General features: G+C 34.0%; 1 protein-coding gene across 3 annotated transcripts in view; it reads left to right on the top strand.

Moving 5' to 3' along the window:
- Nucleotides 1-20590, top strand: part of LOC114326560 (cathepsin L-like proteinase) — a 42233-nt gene that overhangs the window by 8077 nt on the left and 13566 nt on the right. The window contains exons 1-2 of one of the 3 annotated variants that reach the window (XM_028274957.2): nt 10944-11029; nt 12128-12221. In XM_028274957.2, coding sequence (XP_028130758.1) covers nt 12138-12221 — 84 coding nt within the window. In that variant the 5' untranslated portion in view covers nt 10944-11029; nt 12128-12137. Of the gene's footprint in view, nt 1-10943; nt 11030-11128; nt 11185-12127; nt 12222-20590 lie in introns of those variants that run through there. The other 2 variants (XM_050657221.1, XM_050657220.1) reach the window with 2 other exon arrangements.

Here is a 20590-nt window from a genome sequence, read left to right as displayed (position 1 = left end):
GGGGGAACAGGAACAGATACATTGCGAATTAACTACGGATGAACAAATAAACACATCAAAACATAAAATGATGAGAAAATGGTCCTACTTGTGGCAAGAATTTACCTTTACAAATCCAACACGTTACACCAGACTAGAAACCAAATTGAGGAAAAAAACTTGGTACAATAAGTACGATTACAATCGCAAAAAAATCGACTATTTTAGTCGCGTTTTCATATATATTATGTTTTACATTGTTGCCTATATCTCAAATATATTCTACAATTGTTAATAGCTTGTTTTATGGTCCACTTTTTTTGTCCGCTTTTTTTTTGTAGGAGTATTACTAGACTCTCGTTCCAGTGTCAGGCATTTTGCTACTACATTTTCTCTATTAACACTAGAAGTACCAAGGAGGGTTAAAAAGTATCCACAACATTGCAATATATCCGATTTTCTAAATATGTACCTTTGTTCCTAAAAATCTCAAACAATTAGTAGTTGTCGTCGTACTACTGCCCTATTAGATGAGATAATTAGCATTTCTATAATTTAATTTATTTTCTCATACTTTTATAAAAACTTGACTTTTATAAAAATAATCCCCTTGAATACCTTCAACACCATCCCAAAATGGAAAGGGACGATATCATTCATGTGTCAAATTAGCAAAATCTAAAAGAAGTCTAATAGAAGAAATCTAAAAGAAGAAATCTAATATAATAAGTGGGCAAATACAACCATAGTTTGTTCAAAATGCAAGTACAGTCGAAAAAAATGAAAGAATACCCATGAACGATCACATCAATTACTTATTTTGTATTTGCTGTCTTTCTCTATAAACAACAAACGTTTGTTATAGAAAAAGACAGCAACTACAAAATAAGTGATTGATGTGATCGTTCATGGGTATTCTTTCATTTTCCGACTGTATGTATGCGGTAAGCACAGCAAGAAATCAAAAATGTTTCTGTATCCTACGATGATGCCAATTCCACTGAAGCAAAATACTACGGGTAGGAATAATATTATATAAGTCTAGGCATAATATAAAAGTGTTATTTTTAAATTAGTATAAAGAAGCACGTTTTTGATTAATTTATGTGTGGACATTTATTGGACCTTCTTGGTCCTCGATGTTTCTACTAAAAGGTTGGTCCTGCGATGGTTAAATAGTTCTGTTAGTATTGGGATCATTACTGTCTTTGCTTAATTCGTATTTTGTTGTCATGATATGACATCAGTACTATTTTCCTGTGTAGTATATTGTAGATAACTCTTGGTGTTTCTCCTCAATTTACTAGTTATCATGAAAATCTGTCTTAGTTCTAAGTAATTCAGTTTTTTTTCTTCGTTTTCAATTTTTTAATATTAACGTTGCATAACAAATTCCTAAATTGCTTAAGATTCATATATAATCCTATCTGTACAAGTTTGTACTTTAACCTTATGATTAGGATCAGACTGGCCTATCTAACTAATTCTTTATATCGTAGTTCAATAGATTATTAAAAATAATCACCATCTAATCCATTCCTCACAAAGAGAGTGGAAAAACATAAATTTGTTGAGGTATCCGGTTATCAAACCAAACTATAAGTAAAATAATTATTAACCCATTCAATAGTAAATATTCAATTAAAGTTGAATGCCATTTATCAAACAAAACTTTTTATACTTTTAACAATGGCTGTATGTAGACGGGAATTACTTAAATTCGGTCCCCAGTAAATTATTTAATGAGGGGTTTAGGAAATCATAACATCTTGTTAGGTATTGAATAATTTCTGATATATTACATAAAATTAAAATTAGTGTATCTGTACATTAGAATTATTAATAAAGCTCGGATTATAGGCAAAATGCCTATTTTGCCTATTATAATTGTTTTTTGCACTTTTTGTCTTTTTTCGTAAATTCCGCCTATTTGTGCCTTTTTTAAAATTTCATGGTATTACCCATGATATTATTCTATTACTAAACCATTCTATAATAAAATTTTGGGTCAATAATAAAATATCAATGGTTTGTTTATATAACAGATTTCTAGGAAAATGTACCTACCTGATCGAGACTTGAGGGTTAACTATTTGGAAATCCCTAAGCTTTATTAGTTTATTATCAGTTGTACAGTCGGTTACTGTATCAGAGTTTAGTCACAAATTGCTATATCCTAGTTTAGTTTTGTTGCGTATACCGAAAAGCAAAGAACACGTTTTAAAACGTTTTAGACATTTGTGTGAAAAGATGACATCTAAATTAAGGCTATGGATCGCACCTTATTCGGAACTTTCTCTAGAAGGAGATGGAGCATTTTGTAAACCATGCGGCAAATCGGTAAGTTTTATTTTTTCTCTTTTTTTCTCGTCCCACAACATAACTAAATTCTAAAGCGGTTTTAGAATTCTAATTATTTTTTTTTAATTCTCACATTTCAAGTAGAAAAAACTACTTTATTGACCAGCATTGTGGAACCCCACTTCATAAACGTAATTTGGAAAAATTAAATTCCTCTAACTTAGCCCAAATATCTCTGCGGGATAGTTCAAAAGTTCAAAAGAAAAGGAGGAAGACGCATTTAAATTTGATTTATGCCAGATGATGATTGCATCCAACATTCCTCTATATAAAGTTAATAACCCTAGTTTTAAATACTTTTTCGAAAAATATCTTAATAAATCCTTACCGGACGAAAGTACATTGAGAAAACATACTGTGGAAAAATGTTATGTGGATAGGTCTGGATCCCGCGTATGAAAAAAAAGTTGATTAATAGCAAGCTGAAAATTTGTTAATAGCTTAAGGGTGTCTAGTCGGATAAACTTTGATATATGGGAACACTGGAACAGGGGCAGTTTTAATGGTGGAACAGGTTAAAAATTTGGAACGGTCAGACCACGAAAACGGCACATTTATTTTGTCCGACAGAACAGACTTAAACTCTCCGCACAGAGATTAAACTCTCATGCAAAAATCAGACTGCTATTTATCACCTGTCATAATTCCTGTCATTTGATATAGTCTACATGTTACACTCATTAAAACGCCCATTTGGTGATAAATAGCAGTCTGATTTTTGCATGAGAGTTTAATCTCTGTTCGGAGAGTTTAAGTCTGTTCTGTCGGACAAAATACATGTGCCGTTTTCGTGACCTGACCGTTCCAAATTTTTAACCTGTTCCACAATTAAAACTTCCCCTGTTCCAGTGTTCCCATATATCAAAGTTTGTCCGACTAGACACCCTTAAGCTATTAACAAATTTTCAGCTTGCTATTAATCAACTTTTTTTTCATACGCGGGATCCAGACCATGTATTTCAAAAATTAAGCGGGAGTTAGAGGGCAATTTTTTGTATATTATCGTGGATGAAACGACAGATGTATGCGGCAGGTATATAGCTAATTTAATGATTGGAATTTTGAACGAAAACTTTGCGAGAAAACCTTATTTAGTTGCAGTTAAAGAATTGGAAAAAACAAACAATTTAACAGTAAGTCGATTTATACATATAACAATAAGTCGATTGCATCGCGATGGTTTGCCTTAAAAGAGGCAGAATGTTTATATTCCCTTCAGGGTTGTGACTGCATAAACTTCACTGATGATGCATAAGGATGCTGAAATAGTTGCTATATGGAGATGGTAGTCCAACTCTGAATCGAATATAAACAAAACCTGCCTTGAACCCTTTTTTATTTATATTTCTTAATTGTTTATATGGCAAAAAGTTTAAAAATTAATTGTATTAAATGAAAACGAGAAATTTTTGTTTTCACAAATGAAATGAATTTACAATCAGTTGTTGTTGAATGTGATCCTAAGATCAGAATTAGAGCCAAAGGCAAACGGTTCATCAATATTACTTAAATAAATTATTTAAAAAAAAATTACGGTAAAATCAATATTACTATTACTTAACACGTTGACAGACACTGCGTCAAATGTATATGCTACATTAATGGAGATTAGACGTCTATAGATGTTGTTGTTCGTCAACGTGTTAAATAGTATAAATATATACTATATATACCTATATATAAATTTTGGTTACGAATTTATATAAATTTTATATAATATATATAGGTAAGTAGGTATTATGTATATATTCAGCATTTTTATGCTGAAGCCTACAGCTACAGCTGTGCCATTTTTTAAAGAAAAATTTTAAACAAGGCAAACAAGAATAATCTAGCAAAGGCATAGTTATGGCCCTTCCTAACCCCTTTTGAAGACATAATATATAATTTATTATACACCTGTGTATCAAAATAAAAATGCTGAATATATATTATAATACTTAAATATATTATATTTTATTATATATTTATATAAATAACCAAAATTTATATATATAGTCGGTTCGCTAAACTCAGACACAACTAGCTAGTGACTTTAGTAAGTAAGTCTGCCAATTTGGTACATTCTAAGTACATATACAAATAGAACATTTAAGTACTGTAATGTAGTATATACAGCATCTGCTCTGCACATTCCCAATGGTAATTACGCATATTCCCAGCATATACTTTTTCTGAAAAGTATGTTCCACTAATCTACCACGAACATATAATTGTTATCTGGCAACCATTTAAGTTCGAGTTAAATGGCGAATAATCTTTTAAAACAAACACACACAAAATTTAGTTGCACTAGATTTGCTCCTGGTTGAAAATGTAGGTACAGCCACAGCTTGTTCGATTAAATAACAGCACCCTCATTTGCCAGTATTTCAAGTTTTCTTTATCAACAACTGCAATATTATGTAAAACTGAACAAGCTGATATTATTCTTAGAACAAAAGGTAACTTGCATCTCATTTCACATATTAATATGGGAAATCGTCTCTTTATAAAATACCAAATAAAATATTCTTTAAATAACAATTCTTGAGGCAATTTGCGATTGATTATACAGCACTTCAACTGCTGTTTGAAGATTCTGCAATGGTGTCATTAGGCAGTTTAAGGGCTCGATATTCCCTAACAATATATTGTCCATAATTCCCCATTTTATATACCCATAATATGCAAAAGTATTTAACAACTTAACCTAGAATAGAATTTCTAATTGCACTTCCATATTGTATGATGGTTATGTTGTTCTTTAACTGACAAAATAATTAAATTCAACGTTTTACTCTTTTCAATGATCTTTGATCTTATTTTAACTTTTATCACACGATTTTATTACAGGTACAGGTAACAAAACAAATAGAATTTTATAGGTTATTTTTATTTTTATGTTTACTTTACAAAAATATTTAATGTCATTTATCAAAATAAAAGATTCCTTAAAACTACCTTTGCAAAGACCTAACATTTTGAATTTCCCGGCGATGTCAATGTGTAAGCAACATGACAACGTTGTAAATATTTTGACTCATGCGCAAAACAGGGATCATTGTTGTAACTCTAGCCGCTCCTCATGCTTATGCTTCAGGTAGTACGATTCATTTACAATATCCCATCAAATCCCCACCAAAAAGGTACCTCTAAATGAATCACCCTTTACTTGTCTATTCATGTGATTTATTTACCGACATCTATTTGGGTGATCGCGGTGATCGTAAATTGGGTCCCGGCAGGTAGCAGATTAAATTAAAAACTTTCTACTCTTTTGTCAATGAGTAAATTCGGTCCCAACCATCTTAATTGCTAAGGGTTTTACAATAGGAAGGCAACTGACGATTTATTCGAGAAGCCTTCAAAAATCACTCGGAAGGAGCTTCAAAATGACCTGCCTGCAGCGGACGTTGCATTGATAAGGAGGAATCTCTACAACGCCCGACGAAAACTGCTTCCAACATTGCCATGTACAGAGTGTACATTTGAATGCCACAATTATTAACAACAATGTTAGAAATCGTAAAATATTTATTACAAAAATGATCTATTCATATGTTACAAACGAAATAAGTCGTTTGCATTTCATTAAATGTGTCTCATTTCACTGTGCGGTTTCATTATGACTTTTGTGTGTTTTTTGAGAATGTGGAGATGTTATAGTCTGCTTAGCATGTAGGAATTAAATAATGTAATAATTAAAGCTCGGATTTATAGACAACAAAAACTGAAGAAAAAGGCGCCTATATAGGCAAAGATTTTTATTAAAAAAGGCATAAATATTAACATTTATGCAAAATATAGGCAATAAAGGAATATAACTTATTATTTATAACCCTTAAAATTTTATCATTAATAGAAACAACTAAATGTTTTTCAATATTTTCGGTCTTAAAACTATGTCTTCGATCAATTAATTTGTACATTGAAAACGAACGTTCGACATCGACAGATGTAATTGGAGCATATTTCAGAGCGGATAATAAATCTGGCTAATTTGTAATTCCTCGGAAAATGTCCCATTCAAAACTTTAGCAACATTAGATAAAAACCATATAACCATTTGCTGAAATGACCCAGAACTCACCAGCGCGGAGGTGGCTGCAAATCGAGTTCCACCCACACCCTACCCAACCATCCAACCAATTTGGCCGTGGGACTCTAACTTATGGGATTTGCCTTGAAATTTTGTTTAGTTTCAAAAATTGGCATCACAGCCCTAGATTTCAAAGTAGCTCTTATATACCCATCTCTGTTGTGATGTCCGCACACTTTGCCTGCTGCTTCCGTCACTAGCTTGACGCATCTCTCAACAGCTTGAGTGTGACATGGGTATTTTAAAAACTCAAAGTCTGGTATATTTTCGTCCGTTATGAGAGATGAAATTATCTCCGTTGTCATCTTCTCCATTAAAGGAGGTGGTGTAAGTATACATGTATTCCAATCTATCAATTCGATATAGTCCGTAGCATTAAAATTTAGTATGGGAACCTTAAATGTTCTAACACTTTCTGTCGTCATCTTCTGATTCTTAGACTTAAGCACCCTCCTGTAACCTAATTCTCGGATGTGTCGTCTCTCATCTGTTACCATCGCCAACAGCATGTTCTCTGGATGACAGAAGTACGTATTTCTAGCGATGACAGGATCGATAATATTTTTAATGTTGTCTGGAAAATTCCTTGTAGTTTCCACGACTTTAAATATGTGTTTGGGCCCGTATTTCACTGAATGATATTGTTTTATATCAAACCATACAGGAGCATATGTCATCATAATATAATCCACTAGTGTCTTTAACTCTCTTGAAGGACTTGTTTGGGAGATGTATAGTCTTAAAACACGGTTAGCACATGCTAACCAACGGGAGTGACTGATTGGCACAGGATCTTTTATAGCAAGTTCTGGTTCACAGTGTCCGGTCTGGATTGCTTTTACCATGTCCAAAAGGTACAACTGGTCTTTACTCAGATATTTTTTTGTAATATTGATACTTTCTGATTGGATTGGTAAGTAATCTACAACAGGTTGTTTCTCACAAGCACGCAGCTGTTTTCCAATGATCCCAGAAAATGATGTAGGTCCCGCTGTTTGGCCATCCAAGTATTCAAACAAGTGTCTGAAGGGAAATTCATTGAAGTGTAGTAAACAAATAAACCACTGCACGGGACGCTTAAGCTCGACTTCAATGGAATGTATGACGCCACTTTTCCAAACGGGATTTATAACCGTGCCATCAAATCCGATTGCTTCTACTGAAGTTATATCAAAATCATTATCATTTAAATTTTTTAAAATAGATTTGGCTATTTCAACTCCTGTACCGTCATTTAGCGTTACGTGGCCAATGAACTGGCTACCTGGTTCACTAGTTATTGAAATGTGTTTCTCTTTTAAAGTTCCTCGATACATTTTGTTTCCTACCTTTTCTTGCACAATAGTTTCATCTACCATCAAAGTAAATTCCATTTAGCAGTCTTGACTGATTTGCTTCTTCTTTCACAGTTTGGCGAGCTTTCTGCTTTTCTCTTATTATTTTATTTTTGTTGATAACTTTGGACATGTTCAAATCTGATACAATCCCTAGATAATTTAGAACACCAGAAGCTATAGCAGCTGTAGCTCTGTCACACACACCATATCTATCGCTTAATAAGGCAGCAGACGGCAATTTACAACGCATTTGAGAGGTTGACGTTCCTGGCTGCGATAAATTGGTTTCACTGTTCCTTTCTTTAGGTGGCTTTCGAGTAGATCCTGTTTTATTTGTGTCAATATCAGTATCAGGGTAGGATTCTGAAGTTGTTACTTCTTGCAACGTACGTTGTTTTCTTCTTTCGTCTTTTAACGGTATATTTAAAGTTTCTTTTCTATCCAAATTAGCAATATATCTTAATCTAGATGTACGCTGGTCAAGTAGAAACCTTCTTTCAATATTTGGGATCCTCTTTATTTTTTCACAAATACAGTCAATAGCTATGGGACAATCACACAAGCTTGCAGTTTTTTCCACATACACAAGTAAATGTCATAGGACACTTGCAGGCTGCAATATCGAACATTTTAGAATTTGCTTCAGCTACAAAAGCCTCAACGCGTTTCTTATATGTTTCCTTTGTATGGTCCCGGTTGTAAGATTTCCTTAAGCGATAATATTCATCATGCACAATTCGTGTGTGAGTAACCACTGAAATTGACGCTTTACTGTATATTAACTCTAATTGAGAAGCAACAGCATCTGCTATAGGAGAAAATGGTACTTTTTTCTTAGAATTTTGTGATATAGTTATTTTATACCTCTCTTCAAAGCAACACAATAGAACATCCTTGAATGTTGGCAGCATTGCGCCACTCAGTTCTTTCGGTAATCCAAATAACGGGCAAAGATGAGATTGTCTTGTAACAATTATACTTTGCTGACCCGCCATTGTAATATTACACAAAATAGATCTGTATTATAATACCTGTAAGATCTGTGGTTAACGCACACAAACACGCACAAGCACGATAAGTCGATCACTCTTATAACAATCACTAGCACAGTACACAACTAACTGACTTGCAGCGCAGTAGCCGACAGACTGGCGCACCAAGGTCCAGACACAATGCAATGGCGTGCAGGCTATTTATACCCATAGTTTAAGCTCTTTGGGTGATCTAAAGAATATAACCATGAATATTTTATGTATTTTTCTGGTTATTGGCGTACCATTCCCCAACTTGTTCACGCTATTAGAATTTGATTAACAATATTTGAAAATTTTTTACAGATTATTGAACAAATGGTTTTTTTTACTTTTTCTAAAACTTTGAGTCCTTTGCGCGATCTGATGAATATAATCAGGAATTTTTTTATTATTTTTCCCGTTATTAGCGTGCATATGCGCCACTTTTCCGCGCTATTAGAATTCTTATATCCAAAAACTTTTTTTTCAGCCCACCCTAGTATATAGCTCTAACATTTCTGAAGAAAAAGGTACCTGCTTCAAGTTTTTATTCTTATTATGATAAAGGTTATGAATTTTTCAAAGAAAAATAAATGCGGATTTGTGCATTGCAAAGTTTAATCGCAACAGTTGTGTGACGAAGTTAAAAATTTAGCTTCGTAATCACGTTTATTTGAAAGTAGAGAGTACAAAGAAGTTTTCTGGTAAGTTTTAGATCAAAATATTTTATAGAAAAAAAAATAGTGTTACTTTTAATGTCGACATTAGAAATCTCCAATATAACGCTGATTTTTTGAGGGACAGACAATCTAGGTCTAATTTCTCACCTTTAGTACTATCCTTGGATTATAAGCTTTCATTTGACACCTCATTTGTCATTCTTCCTAGTATATTGACGGAGAAGTAAACGATCTTATTCTATTATTCTTGTAGGTACATTTAACATTGATTGAAATTATGAAAGAAATGACATGGCAACAATGTGACGCACAAACATAAGATTCAGCTATGCGTTACATAGGGTGCACTAATAACCAAGATGTCCGGAATTTCTAAGAAGAAGCTGCAGAGTAATAAGAAGAGATAGACTAAATAACATAGAAATTAAGAAAAGAATGGGAACGGGGAAATTAATCTAGTACGGACATGTCAGAATAACAGACAAAAAACGTGGGCTAAACAGAATAACGGAGTGTGTGTTTGTGTTTTATTGGCACTGGTTTTCACAACTAACTGGTCAGTCAATTTCATAATGATTTTTTAAATTATAACTTACCACTAACTCAGGGGAGTTTTTGTAGTGTTTGTGTGTGTTGAGAAAGTGTCTTGTTACTTTGCAAAGTCGACATCATTGTCTTTGCAAAGAGACGCTAATTGTATTCGAATATCTGCGGTCACTCCGGTGAGTACCGATCCCACAAGGACAGAAACTAATTTAATTTATTAATTTATAATAAACGAAAAATTCCTGACCCTGGTGAGATTCGAACTCACGACCATTCGGACCTTTCGATCCAAAGGTAGGCGCTCTTACCACTGAGCCACAAAGGGCGTAGAATAACGGAGTGGAGCCCGATACGAAGAAAGAAAAGAGACAGACCCCGAAGATATTTCAGAAGTGAAGTGGACAAAGCAATGAAAAGAAGAAATCTGCCGCAAGCGGACTAACAAACCAGAAGGAACTGGAAAGAACGGTTGAGTGAAGGAGTACAGTGAAAACTGTGGAAATCCTTAGTCTATAAATATATTCTTTAAGTTGGCACGTTAAAGACAGCAGGGATAAGTTGCGCTAAATCTGTTTAGAATTCTTGTGTGGCTAATTGTCCAATCAGAGAAAGGCTTATTGCATCGTATGATCTAATTACGATTTTTTCGGTACCTATCTCGACATTTTTTACCATTCTTTTATTACTATCATAAAGAGCTAAATATACAAACAAAATAACTTTGAATACCAAACGAAACTCGATGGATCAAACATTTTGTGAATAACGAAGATTACTTTATTTTGTAGTCACCTATTTCTTTAAAAAATAGAACTAAATAAGTGAGTTCAAGGGTTGATACTCATCATTGAAAGATATTATCACAAAATATTTCTTTAAAACGCATTTCGATATAGATTGTATGCAATTTTTTTGCTTTTGTGTAAATTCCTTCGCACTTATCAAATCTCAAGAGGATCAAGATTAGAAATATAGTATAAAAGTTAAACTTTTCTAGGATCTACAAGTTGTATTCTGTTGTTCTTTCAGAAGGTAAGATATTCCCCAAATTCTTCAATTTCAATTATTCCTCTATTTAGTATATAACTACTATTTTTCTATCTTAATTTTTTTGTTAACTTTTTTTAAGGTCTTCATAATTTACTCATAAATAATCTTCATTAAGTAATGGATAATAGGCCCTTTTGGTTAGTAATTTTTCCCTATAATGCTCGTTCTTGTAATTTAAGCAAGTTTTTTTAACTCGTATGTTTATTTTACTTGAGATTATTCTTTTATTTCTTGCGTGTTGCAAATTCTTTCGAATACTCAACATTCACTCACACCAATATTGCCAGTATGTTATTGTGTCTATTACATGGAGTAACAGTTTTTAGTAAAAGATTTTATTATTCATCAAATACCAAAAATTTGAGACAAAGATAGTTTTCTGTATTTAGATCTTCGATGATCTCGACATCATCTTAACAGAGAAAAATACATGTCCGAACAGTTGATAGGATAACAAGACACTATCGAATTAAAACAAAGGAACCCTTTATAACCCATCAAACAACATCAACGAGGTAAAAGCCCCGATGCTGAGGTGGACAGGGCATGTGCATAGAGTCAATAAATAATGGCTCATCAAGCAGACACGGAAGGAAAATCTGATCGCCAGTAGACCTATAGGTATCAAATTAAAACAAACGAAGGACTGGTAATATTTTATAACCAACCAAATAAAATCAACGAGATAAAAGCTCAGAGATTTAGGTGGATCTAAACTCAGATGGTGGGATAACATCCCAAAAGATTTGCATACCATGGCAATATACAACTGGCCAGAAGATTGGTTGACCAAAGTAGGTGAAAGCAAGTCGTACAGACATCCAAGACCCACGAAAGGTTGTTGGGATACAGAAAGAGATAGAGATAGAGAGAGAGAGAGAGAGAGTGAGAGAGAGAGAGAGAAAAATAAAGAGAAGGAACTATGATATAATTAATACCTTCGTAGAATGGTCTACATAACTAACTTCAACATCTCTCCAATATCCATTATGTATGTTAAAATATGAAAAGATTAGTTTTAAAATTTTATTTAATTTTTTCATTTAGGTAGCTACTTATTATTTCAAATTATGTTTTCAGAAAAATCAGAATGAAGCTGTTCATCCTTGCTGCTGCCCTCATTGTAGCCACAAGTGCCAATCTAGGTGCCTTCGAAAAATGGACTAGTTTTAAGGTATTAATTTGAGTAATATTTTCATCATTTTATATGATAAACCCAACAGTTACTATTTTATTTATGCATCCGAACAGGACGTCAAAAACAAACTATCTTTCTTTCTCCCCTTCCTTGTAACCTATCAGGGTGTCGGATTTGGGATCGGTATTTTAATTTACATTCACCCATCTCTTCCATTCTTTTTTGTTTTCCGCCATTATTTTTAATTCCTCAAGTGATTTTCCTTTAACTTTTCCCGCCTCTACTATTTGCTGTATCCATTTTTTTCTTGGTCTGCCTCTTTTTCTTTTTGCAATGTTCCTTGCTTCGTGGATTCTTCTCGTAATTGTGTTGGGTTGCATCCTCATAAAATGCCCATACCAATTCATTTGTCTCTTTTTTAGTTTATTCATTATTGGTTATTGGTTGGCCATTCTCCTAATAGTCTCGTTGCTTAATCTATCCCATTTTGTCTTTCCAACTATCCTTCTTAAATGTCTCATCTCCATTGCATTTATTCTGCTCTTATGTTTTTCCAGAATTGTCCAGTTTTCACTTGCATAGAGCACAGTCGGTATTACTATTGTGTTATATATGTTTATTTTTGTCTCTCTTGCAAGTCCTCTTTTCCCCAGTATTGGGGATAAAGCATAGTATAACTTGTTTGATTTCTTTGCTCTATTTGTTATTTCCCAGTCTATTTTTCCGTCGTTAGTAATGATACTTCCCAGATATTCGTAAGTTGTAACTATTTCCAGTTCTGAGTTTTTGCATTTTATCTTTATTTCATTATCTTCTTTGCCGTTGATTATCATTATCTTACTTTTTCCTCGTTTATTTCCATTTTTAACTCTTCTATTTCCTCTACCCATATATCCATTATTTTCTGCATTTTGTTCTCGGAATCTGCTATTAGTACTATGTCGTCAGCATACATTAGGGACTCTATTGTTACCGGTTGTAATCTATGGTATCCTATATTGTCTGTAGTTGGTTGGTTCTTGCTCTAGTTTTTCTTATTAATTCATTCATTACGATTATGAATAGCAAAGGGCTGAGACTATCTCCTTGTTTAATCCTCTATTCTCTATCTTTAAACCTCTACTCCAATTAAATTCTTCTGATCGTTCCCCTGCTATTTGTACTCTTCCTTTTACCTCTTTGTAAGTGCTTTCTATAGTTTTTATCAATCTGTTTGGTACATTTATTTTCCTCAAGCATTCCCCTATAATTTGTTTTTTTATCGTGTCAAATGCTGCTCTTAGGTCTATGAATGCTAATACCAGTTTTCCAACCGTGTCTAAGCATATTTCGATTAGGTTCCTGATGGTATATATGTTGTCATTTGTTTGTCTTCCTGGTCTAAAGGCCGCTTGTTCAGCTCCCAATTTCATTTCTACTTCTTGCCTTAGTCTTTTCTCTATTATTTTCGTATACATTTTAAAGCATACCGATGACAGACATATAGCTCTGTAGTTTTCGCCGTTTATATGTTCTCCTTTTTGTATATTGGTGCAATTATGTTATTCTGCCAGTCTCTAGGGATTGCTTGTTTTCCCACGCCTCTTTATATATTGTCCATAGCCAGTTTATTCCCTCTTCTCCCATGTATTTTATCATTTCCGGTTCAATTTCATCTCCTCCTGCCTTGTCTGTTTTTATGTTTGATATTCCTTCTATTACTTCTTCTCTACTTATTTGGTCTATCTCTGTGTTTTCTTGGCCTTCATTTATTACATTGTCAACCTGTGTTACTTCGGTATCAAATTTTTCCTCATAATATTATTTCCATATCCTAGATATTTGTTCTGGGTTTATTTGAATTTGCATTGATCTATCTCTTACTGCATTTATCTCCTTTCGTTTTCCCCCCTTCATGTGTCGTATTGTCGTCCAAAAGTTTCTATTATTTGTTATATATCCTTCTTGTAGTTTTTCTCCAAATTCTTTCCATGATTTTGCTTTTGCTTGTGTGACAGTCTTTTTTACCAATAGTCTCTGCTTGTAATATTCTTCTTTATCTTCTTCTAATCCCGTTTCGATGTATTTTTTCCATGCCATTCTCTTCTTTTTTATTTCTGTTTTCACTTCTTTATTCCACCATCTTGTCCTTTTCAATTGATTATTACATTTTTTGATTCCACATACTTCCATCTTACATATGACCAATTAAGGTCATATTAGATGATGAAAATGATGTATTTGCTTTAATACGGCAAGCTAAATTTCTAAGAAATGGGAACTACAAAAATGTGTCAATGTCATTTGATCGAACTAGAAATCAAATTAATTATTACAACAATGTAAAGGTTGAACTAAACAACATGAACGCGAGTGGAAATGGATCTTTCAAAATCAAGTATATGAATGGTATACCCAAGGTAGTGCCTTTAAACCAATAGAGCCCGACAGTGTTGTAGGATGTGAACTTATATGTTATTACCAGAATGTACGTGGTCTTAACTCTAAAGTTTCAGAGTTTTATACTAGTGTAAGTGAGGGTGAATATGACATTATTGCTTTAAGTGAGACCTGGCTGAACAAGGATGTGTCCAGTCTAGAGTTGTTTCCTGATCAATACGATGTGTATAGAAAGGATCGAAAATTTGATGTTGTAGATAAAACCACTGGGGGAGGCGTCTTATTAGCGCTGAAGACGGAGATTAAATCGTCTGTTATCGATGTATCCACATACGATCTACAGTTTCCCCTAATCGATATGTTAGCTGTAAAATGTTGTGTTGGTTATAGAAAATTTTATGTTTTAGTTCTTTATATTATTGATAAGTTAAGTTCTGAAGACTTCGAATACTTTTTTGAATGTTTAGAACAACTGGATATATTTAATGAAACCATTGTTATATTAGGTGACTTCAATGCACCCAAGTTTGTAGATCAAAGCAGATTAGATAAAAAAACATCAACTGTATTAGATTTTTTAAGTTTATTTAATTTAGTTCAATACAATGATGTGCCTAATAACTTAGGTCGTTTGTTGGATTTAGTAATGTCATCAGAGAAATGTGATATTATTCATGATAATTCTTCACTGGTTAAAGAAGATGGTCATCATCCTGCACTTATGATAAAGATTAATAATTTGGGAAAAAAGGAAATTAGGTTTTTACCAAATTCTAATTCGAAAATGTATAATTTTCGGAAAGCAAATTTCACTTCTCTGTATTCTGAACTATTACAAACTAATTGGGACTTTTTAGATAATTACGATGATGTAAATATAGCATTAAAGCAATTTTATAATATATTGTATACAATAGTTGATAGGTATGTTCCGGTATACAAAAATTATAAACATAAGTATCCAAATTGGTATCACTCAGATATTATTAAAAATATTAAACTCAAAGCCAAAAACCGTCAAAAGTATAGAAAAACAGGAAACGAAATATATCACATAGAATTTAAAAGATTGCGCAAAGTTATTAAACAGCAAATTAAAACTGCATATAACAATTACATTGAAAACATTCAAGACAGTATTACCATTGAAACAAAATCATTTTGGTCTTATGTACATACTAAAAATAAGTCATCGCGAATTCCAGGTGAAATGTGCTATGAGGGAAATACTTTTGATAATCCCCAGGATATTGTCAACGCTTTTAAAACATTTTTTGAAAAAGTATATGTATCTACTGACAATAATGAACCAGAGGACATCAGCGTTCAGGGTTTTAATTTACCAACCATTAATTTTTTGAAATTTGAAGAAAATGAAATTCTGGAAGCTTTTAAAAGATTAAAAAATAAAATGACGACTGGTCCAGATAAGATTCCAGCATTTCTAGTTAAAGATTGTACACGAATATTTGTCAAACCGCTTCAAAAACTGTTTAACTTGTCTTTGGAAACTGGAAAATATCCTGAAATATGGAAAGAGTCAAAAGTATGTCCTATATTTAAAAATGGAGTTAAATCTGATATATCTAATTACAGACCTGTCTCTCTGTTGTGTAACTTCTCAAAGATTTTCGAGATTGTTCTGTATAATCGTATATATCCGTGTGTTCGCGGCTATATTGCACCTTTTCAACACGGATTCATAGATAAACGATCTACCGTCACAAACCTGGTAGTGATGACATAATTTATTTCTGAAGTATTAGATGAACAAGGACAAATTGATGTCGTATATACAGATTTCTCGAGGGCATTTGATAAGGTGGTTCATCCGTATTTATTATCCAAGTTATCAAATTTAGGATTTTCTGTTAATTTAATTAAATTCTTTGGTAGTTATTTAATAGGAAGGAGACAGTATGTATTCTATAATGGCTTTAAGTCAGATTTAATTCTGTCTAAGTCTGGTGTTCCGCAAGGCTCCAATCTAGGACCGTTATTATTTTTACTTTATATTAATGATTTGTTTCAAGAAATTAACTGTAAAAAATTGTGTTTTGCGGACGACTTGAAAATTTTCTGTAAGATCGACACTATTGGCGATTGTTTAGAACTTCAGCGTAACTTAACTGCTATTGATACATGGTGTACTAATAACAAACTACTATTAAATTCTGCAAAATGTAAAGTAGTGAGTTTTTGCAGGAAATTGACGACAATTAACTTTAACTATATAATTCAGAACTCTGTTTTGGAAAAATGTAATAGCCTCAAAGACTTAGGTGTCATTTTTGACTGCAAGTTAACTTTCAATTTGCATATTGAACAAAAAGTTTCTGAAGCTATGAGAATGTACGGTTTCATTATTAGGAATTGCAGAAACTTCACCAACATAACACCAATAAAATTATTATACTATTCTCTAGTACGTCCAAAATTAGAATATTGCAGTTTAGTTTGGTATCCTATATATAATTGTTATACAAAAGATATTGAAAAAGTACAGAGAAAACTTATAAAATATCTGATATTTAAAATTGATGGAATCTATCCTAACCGTGGATGTGATAATAATACATTATGTTGTAGAGTTGACATGGTTAGTTTAGAATTAAGGAGAGAAATTAGTTCATTAACATTTTTGTATAAATTATTACATAACAGTATTGACTGTAGTGATTTATTAGCACAAATTAATTTCAACGTTCCTCGAGTTAGATCTAGATCAAACGTTTTATTTAAGTGTCCAAGAGCAAGAACAAATATATTAGTTAAATCGCCTCTTTTTGTCATGTGTAAGAATTATAATAGTATTTGCAATCATTGTGATATTTTTTCGTGCTCACTTAATGATTTGTTAAAAATGGCTTCTCTTTACTTAGATTAGGTCTCTACTATTACTTTGTAGATGTTATACTAATGAATTATGTGATTTTTTTTCTGTATTTGTCCTATAAATGGGAAACTGTTGGGCAATAAAGCTATTATTATTATCCAGATTTAGCCATACGGCTCACACTCCCTCTAAGGGGAAAATTGACTCATCCCAGATACCTACGGTATCAAAAGGATTGAGCTCTGGTGGGACTCTTTCCGTGTTATCGAGCCCTAGGTGACTTGGTATGCAGGTGTATCTCCCAAAAATTTTCGTACACATCTGGCCGTTGCGAGTAGTACAGCTTTCTGCATGGTCTTGTAAAGATGTTCATTTAGACCCAGCCTTTTTATGCTTTCGAGGAGGTTCTTCGGAATGACTCCAGTAGTAGATATAACAATAGGTATCGTCTGGGTACTTTGCATTCTCCATTGCCTTCGTATTTGAATTTCTAGATCTCTGTACTTGGCGATCTTTTCAGTGAATTTACTACGTAGATTATTGTTGTTAGGTATCGCCACATCAATTAGTGTTGTTTGTCTTGTTAATTTATTAACTAGTACGAGATCTGGTCTATTATGTGCCACTGTTTGGTCTGTGAGCACAGTGCGGTCCCAGTATAGCTTGTAGTTGCCATCCTCAAGCATACTCTCAAGGACGTATTGATAATACGGGAGATGGTCCGTTTGGAGAAGTCCCAGCTTGACAGCTATCTCTTGATGAAGGATTTTTCCCACTGCGTCATGCCGTTCCTTGTATTCAGTTGCAGCAAATGCCTGGCAGCCCCCTGTAAGATGTTGGATGGTTTCTTGGGCTTGACATCCATATCGGCATCTGTCGTTTTGAACCTGAGGGTCTTTGATGATATATTTCAGGTAGTTTCTGGTTGGTATAACCTGATCCTGAATGGCCAGTAATGAACCCTCCGTTTCAGGGAACATCTTTCCTGATGTCAACCAGTAGCTCGACGCTATATTGTCGACATAATCTTGGCTGACCTCATTGGGATGTCGCCCGTGCAAAGGTTTACCCATCCAGGCGCGCACTTTTTCGTCCTTCGTAAGGTGGTTTATGCGCAGTTCTGCTTCCCTCAGTTTGATCGGTGTTGTGTCATCTACTGCGCAGATAGCGCGATGTAGAGTAGATGTCTCAGCCTGCATCTGAAAATAAGTTCTTAAATTAGCAATTTGTTTATCTAATTGCTCACCTATATCCATAAGTCCTCTTCCTCCTAAATACCGGGGTAATGTCGTTCGTTCTACTGCACTTTTAGGGTGGTGTTTTTGTGCCTTTGTGAGGTGTGTTCGTACTTTTCGCTGAAGATTTTCTATATCCGTTTTTGTCCACTTAACAATACCAAATGAATAGCTAAGCGCGGAACAAGCGTAGGTGTTTAGTGCCTTAAACAAATTTTTACTGTTAAGCTGTGAACGAAGCAGCTGTTTTACCCTTCTTATAAACTCAGTAGTTATCTCAGTTTTCATTTGCTTATGGTCAATTTTCCGCGCCTGCTTTACTCCAAGATATTTGTACATATCGTTGTCGCCCATGGCCTCGATGTTCTGGCCATTTTGCATATCGAATCCATCGGGCTGTACCTTTCCTCTGACTATATTCAAAACACGGCACTTGTCTAGACCGAACTGCATACTAATATCATTAGAAAATGTTTCTACAGTTTTTAGCATCTCTTCTAGGTGTTCTCGAGTGGAAGCCATTAATTTCAAATCATCCATATACAACATATGATTGAGCTTCGCTACCACAGTATTATTGCTTTTAATGCTAAAACCTGAGTCAGTGGAGTTTAATAGCTGGGAAAGGGGGTTCAAAGCTAAACAGAACCACAATGGACTCAACGAGTCTCCTTGAAATAGGCCCCGGTTGATTGCGATATTTTCGGTTTCGATATTGTTTTCACCAGGTATTTGGAGGTGAATTTTAGTCTTCCAATCTCTCATTATATGTCTTAAAAAGGTCACTATGTTATCATCTACTTTGTATATTTTCAATATATCTATTAGCCATTCATGCGGTACTGAATCAAAGGCCTTTTTATGGTCAATAAAAGCAGTAAAAAGGTTTCTTTTTTTAGTGAATGCCTGGTTAGAAATAACTGAGTCGATGATAAGCTGTTCTTTGCAACCCATGGAACCCTTAGCGCATCCTTTCTGTTGAGGCTCTATGATATTGTTTAGAGCACAGTGTTGGTAGATACGCCGGGTTACACAGGATGTGACCAATTTATACAAAGTTGGAAGACAAGTAATTGGGCGGTACTTTGATGGATCTTGGGTGTTATTTTGATCCTTGGGTATTAAATAAGTAGTTCCCTGAGTTAGAAATGATGGTAATTCCTGCGGATTAGAAATAACATGATTAATCAATGTTGATAAGCACTCATGAATACTCCAAAACTTTTTAAGCCAGAAGTTCTGAACTCCGTCTGGTCCAGGAGATTTCCAGTTATGAAGCTCTTTGATGACATTTGAGACTTCTTCAGTCGTGAATGGTTCGTAGTTAGCAGTGACGTAGTGGTGACAGTTGTGCGTCGTATCTTCTATCCAGCCAGCATTGTTGTTAAAAGCAGCTGGTGTGGAAAGTTGATTTCCCCAAAACTCATGAATTTCTTCTTGGCTTGGGTAAGACTTGTCGACACTTTCTACGGCGGAATTGAGTTTTCGGTAGAACGCCTTCTCAGAGTTCTCAAAAAGTGCATTGTCACATTTTCGGCTGTTACTAACTTTATACCTTCTTAATCGTCCTGAATAGACGGAGAGTTTTTGTTTTAATGTATCCAGACACTGTTGGGCTGTGTTATTTTCTGGATCGTATCTCGAGTGTCTTGCAGTGCTCCGCATTATTTCTTCAGCTCTTTTAATGACTTTTCTACTTTTAACACCTCTTATATAGTCTGTGACTTGACCAATATCCCTACGCAGTAATTCAATTTTTCCGAGAAGTCTTTGTTCCCAGGGTGCAATTCTGTTACCAGTCCTTCCGTTATTAGTACCCCCGTCGTGTTCTGATCTTAACGCCCATTACATTGGCAATTGCTGTAGCTGCACAGTAGATTAGCATATGCAGATACTCCAATGTGTGGGCTTCTACGACATAATTGGGTAGGACTTCAGTATTCACAATTTGTAAC

The sequence above is a fragment of the Diabrotica virgifera genome, chromosome 7 (assembly GCF_917563875.1).
Source record: "Diabrotica virgifera virgifera chromosome 7, PGI_DIABVI_V3a".
Classification (NCBI taxonomy): domain Eukaryota; kingdom Metazoa; phylum Arthropoda; class Insecta; order Coleoptera; family Chrysomelidae; genus Diabrotica; species Diabrotica virgifera.
This window is presented reverse-complemented; position numbering and strand designations above follow the sequence as displayed.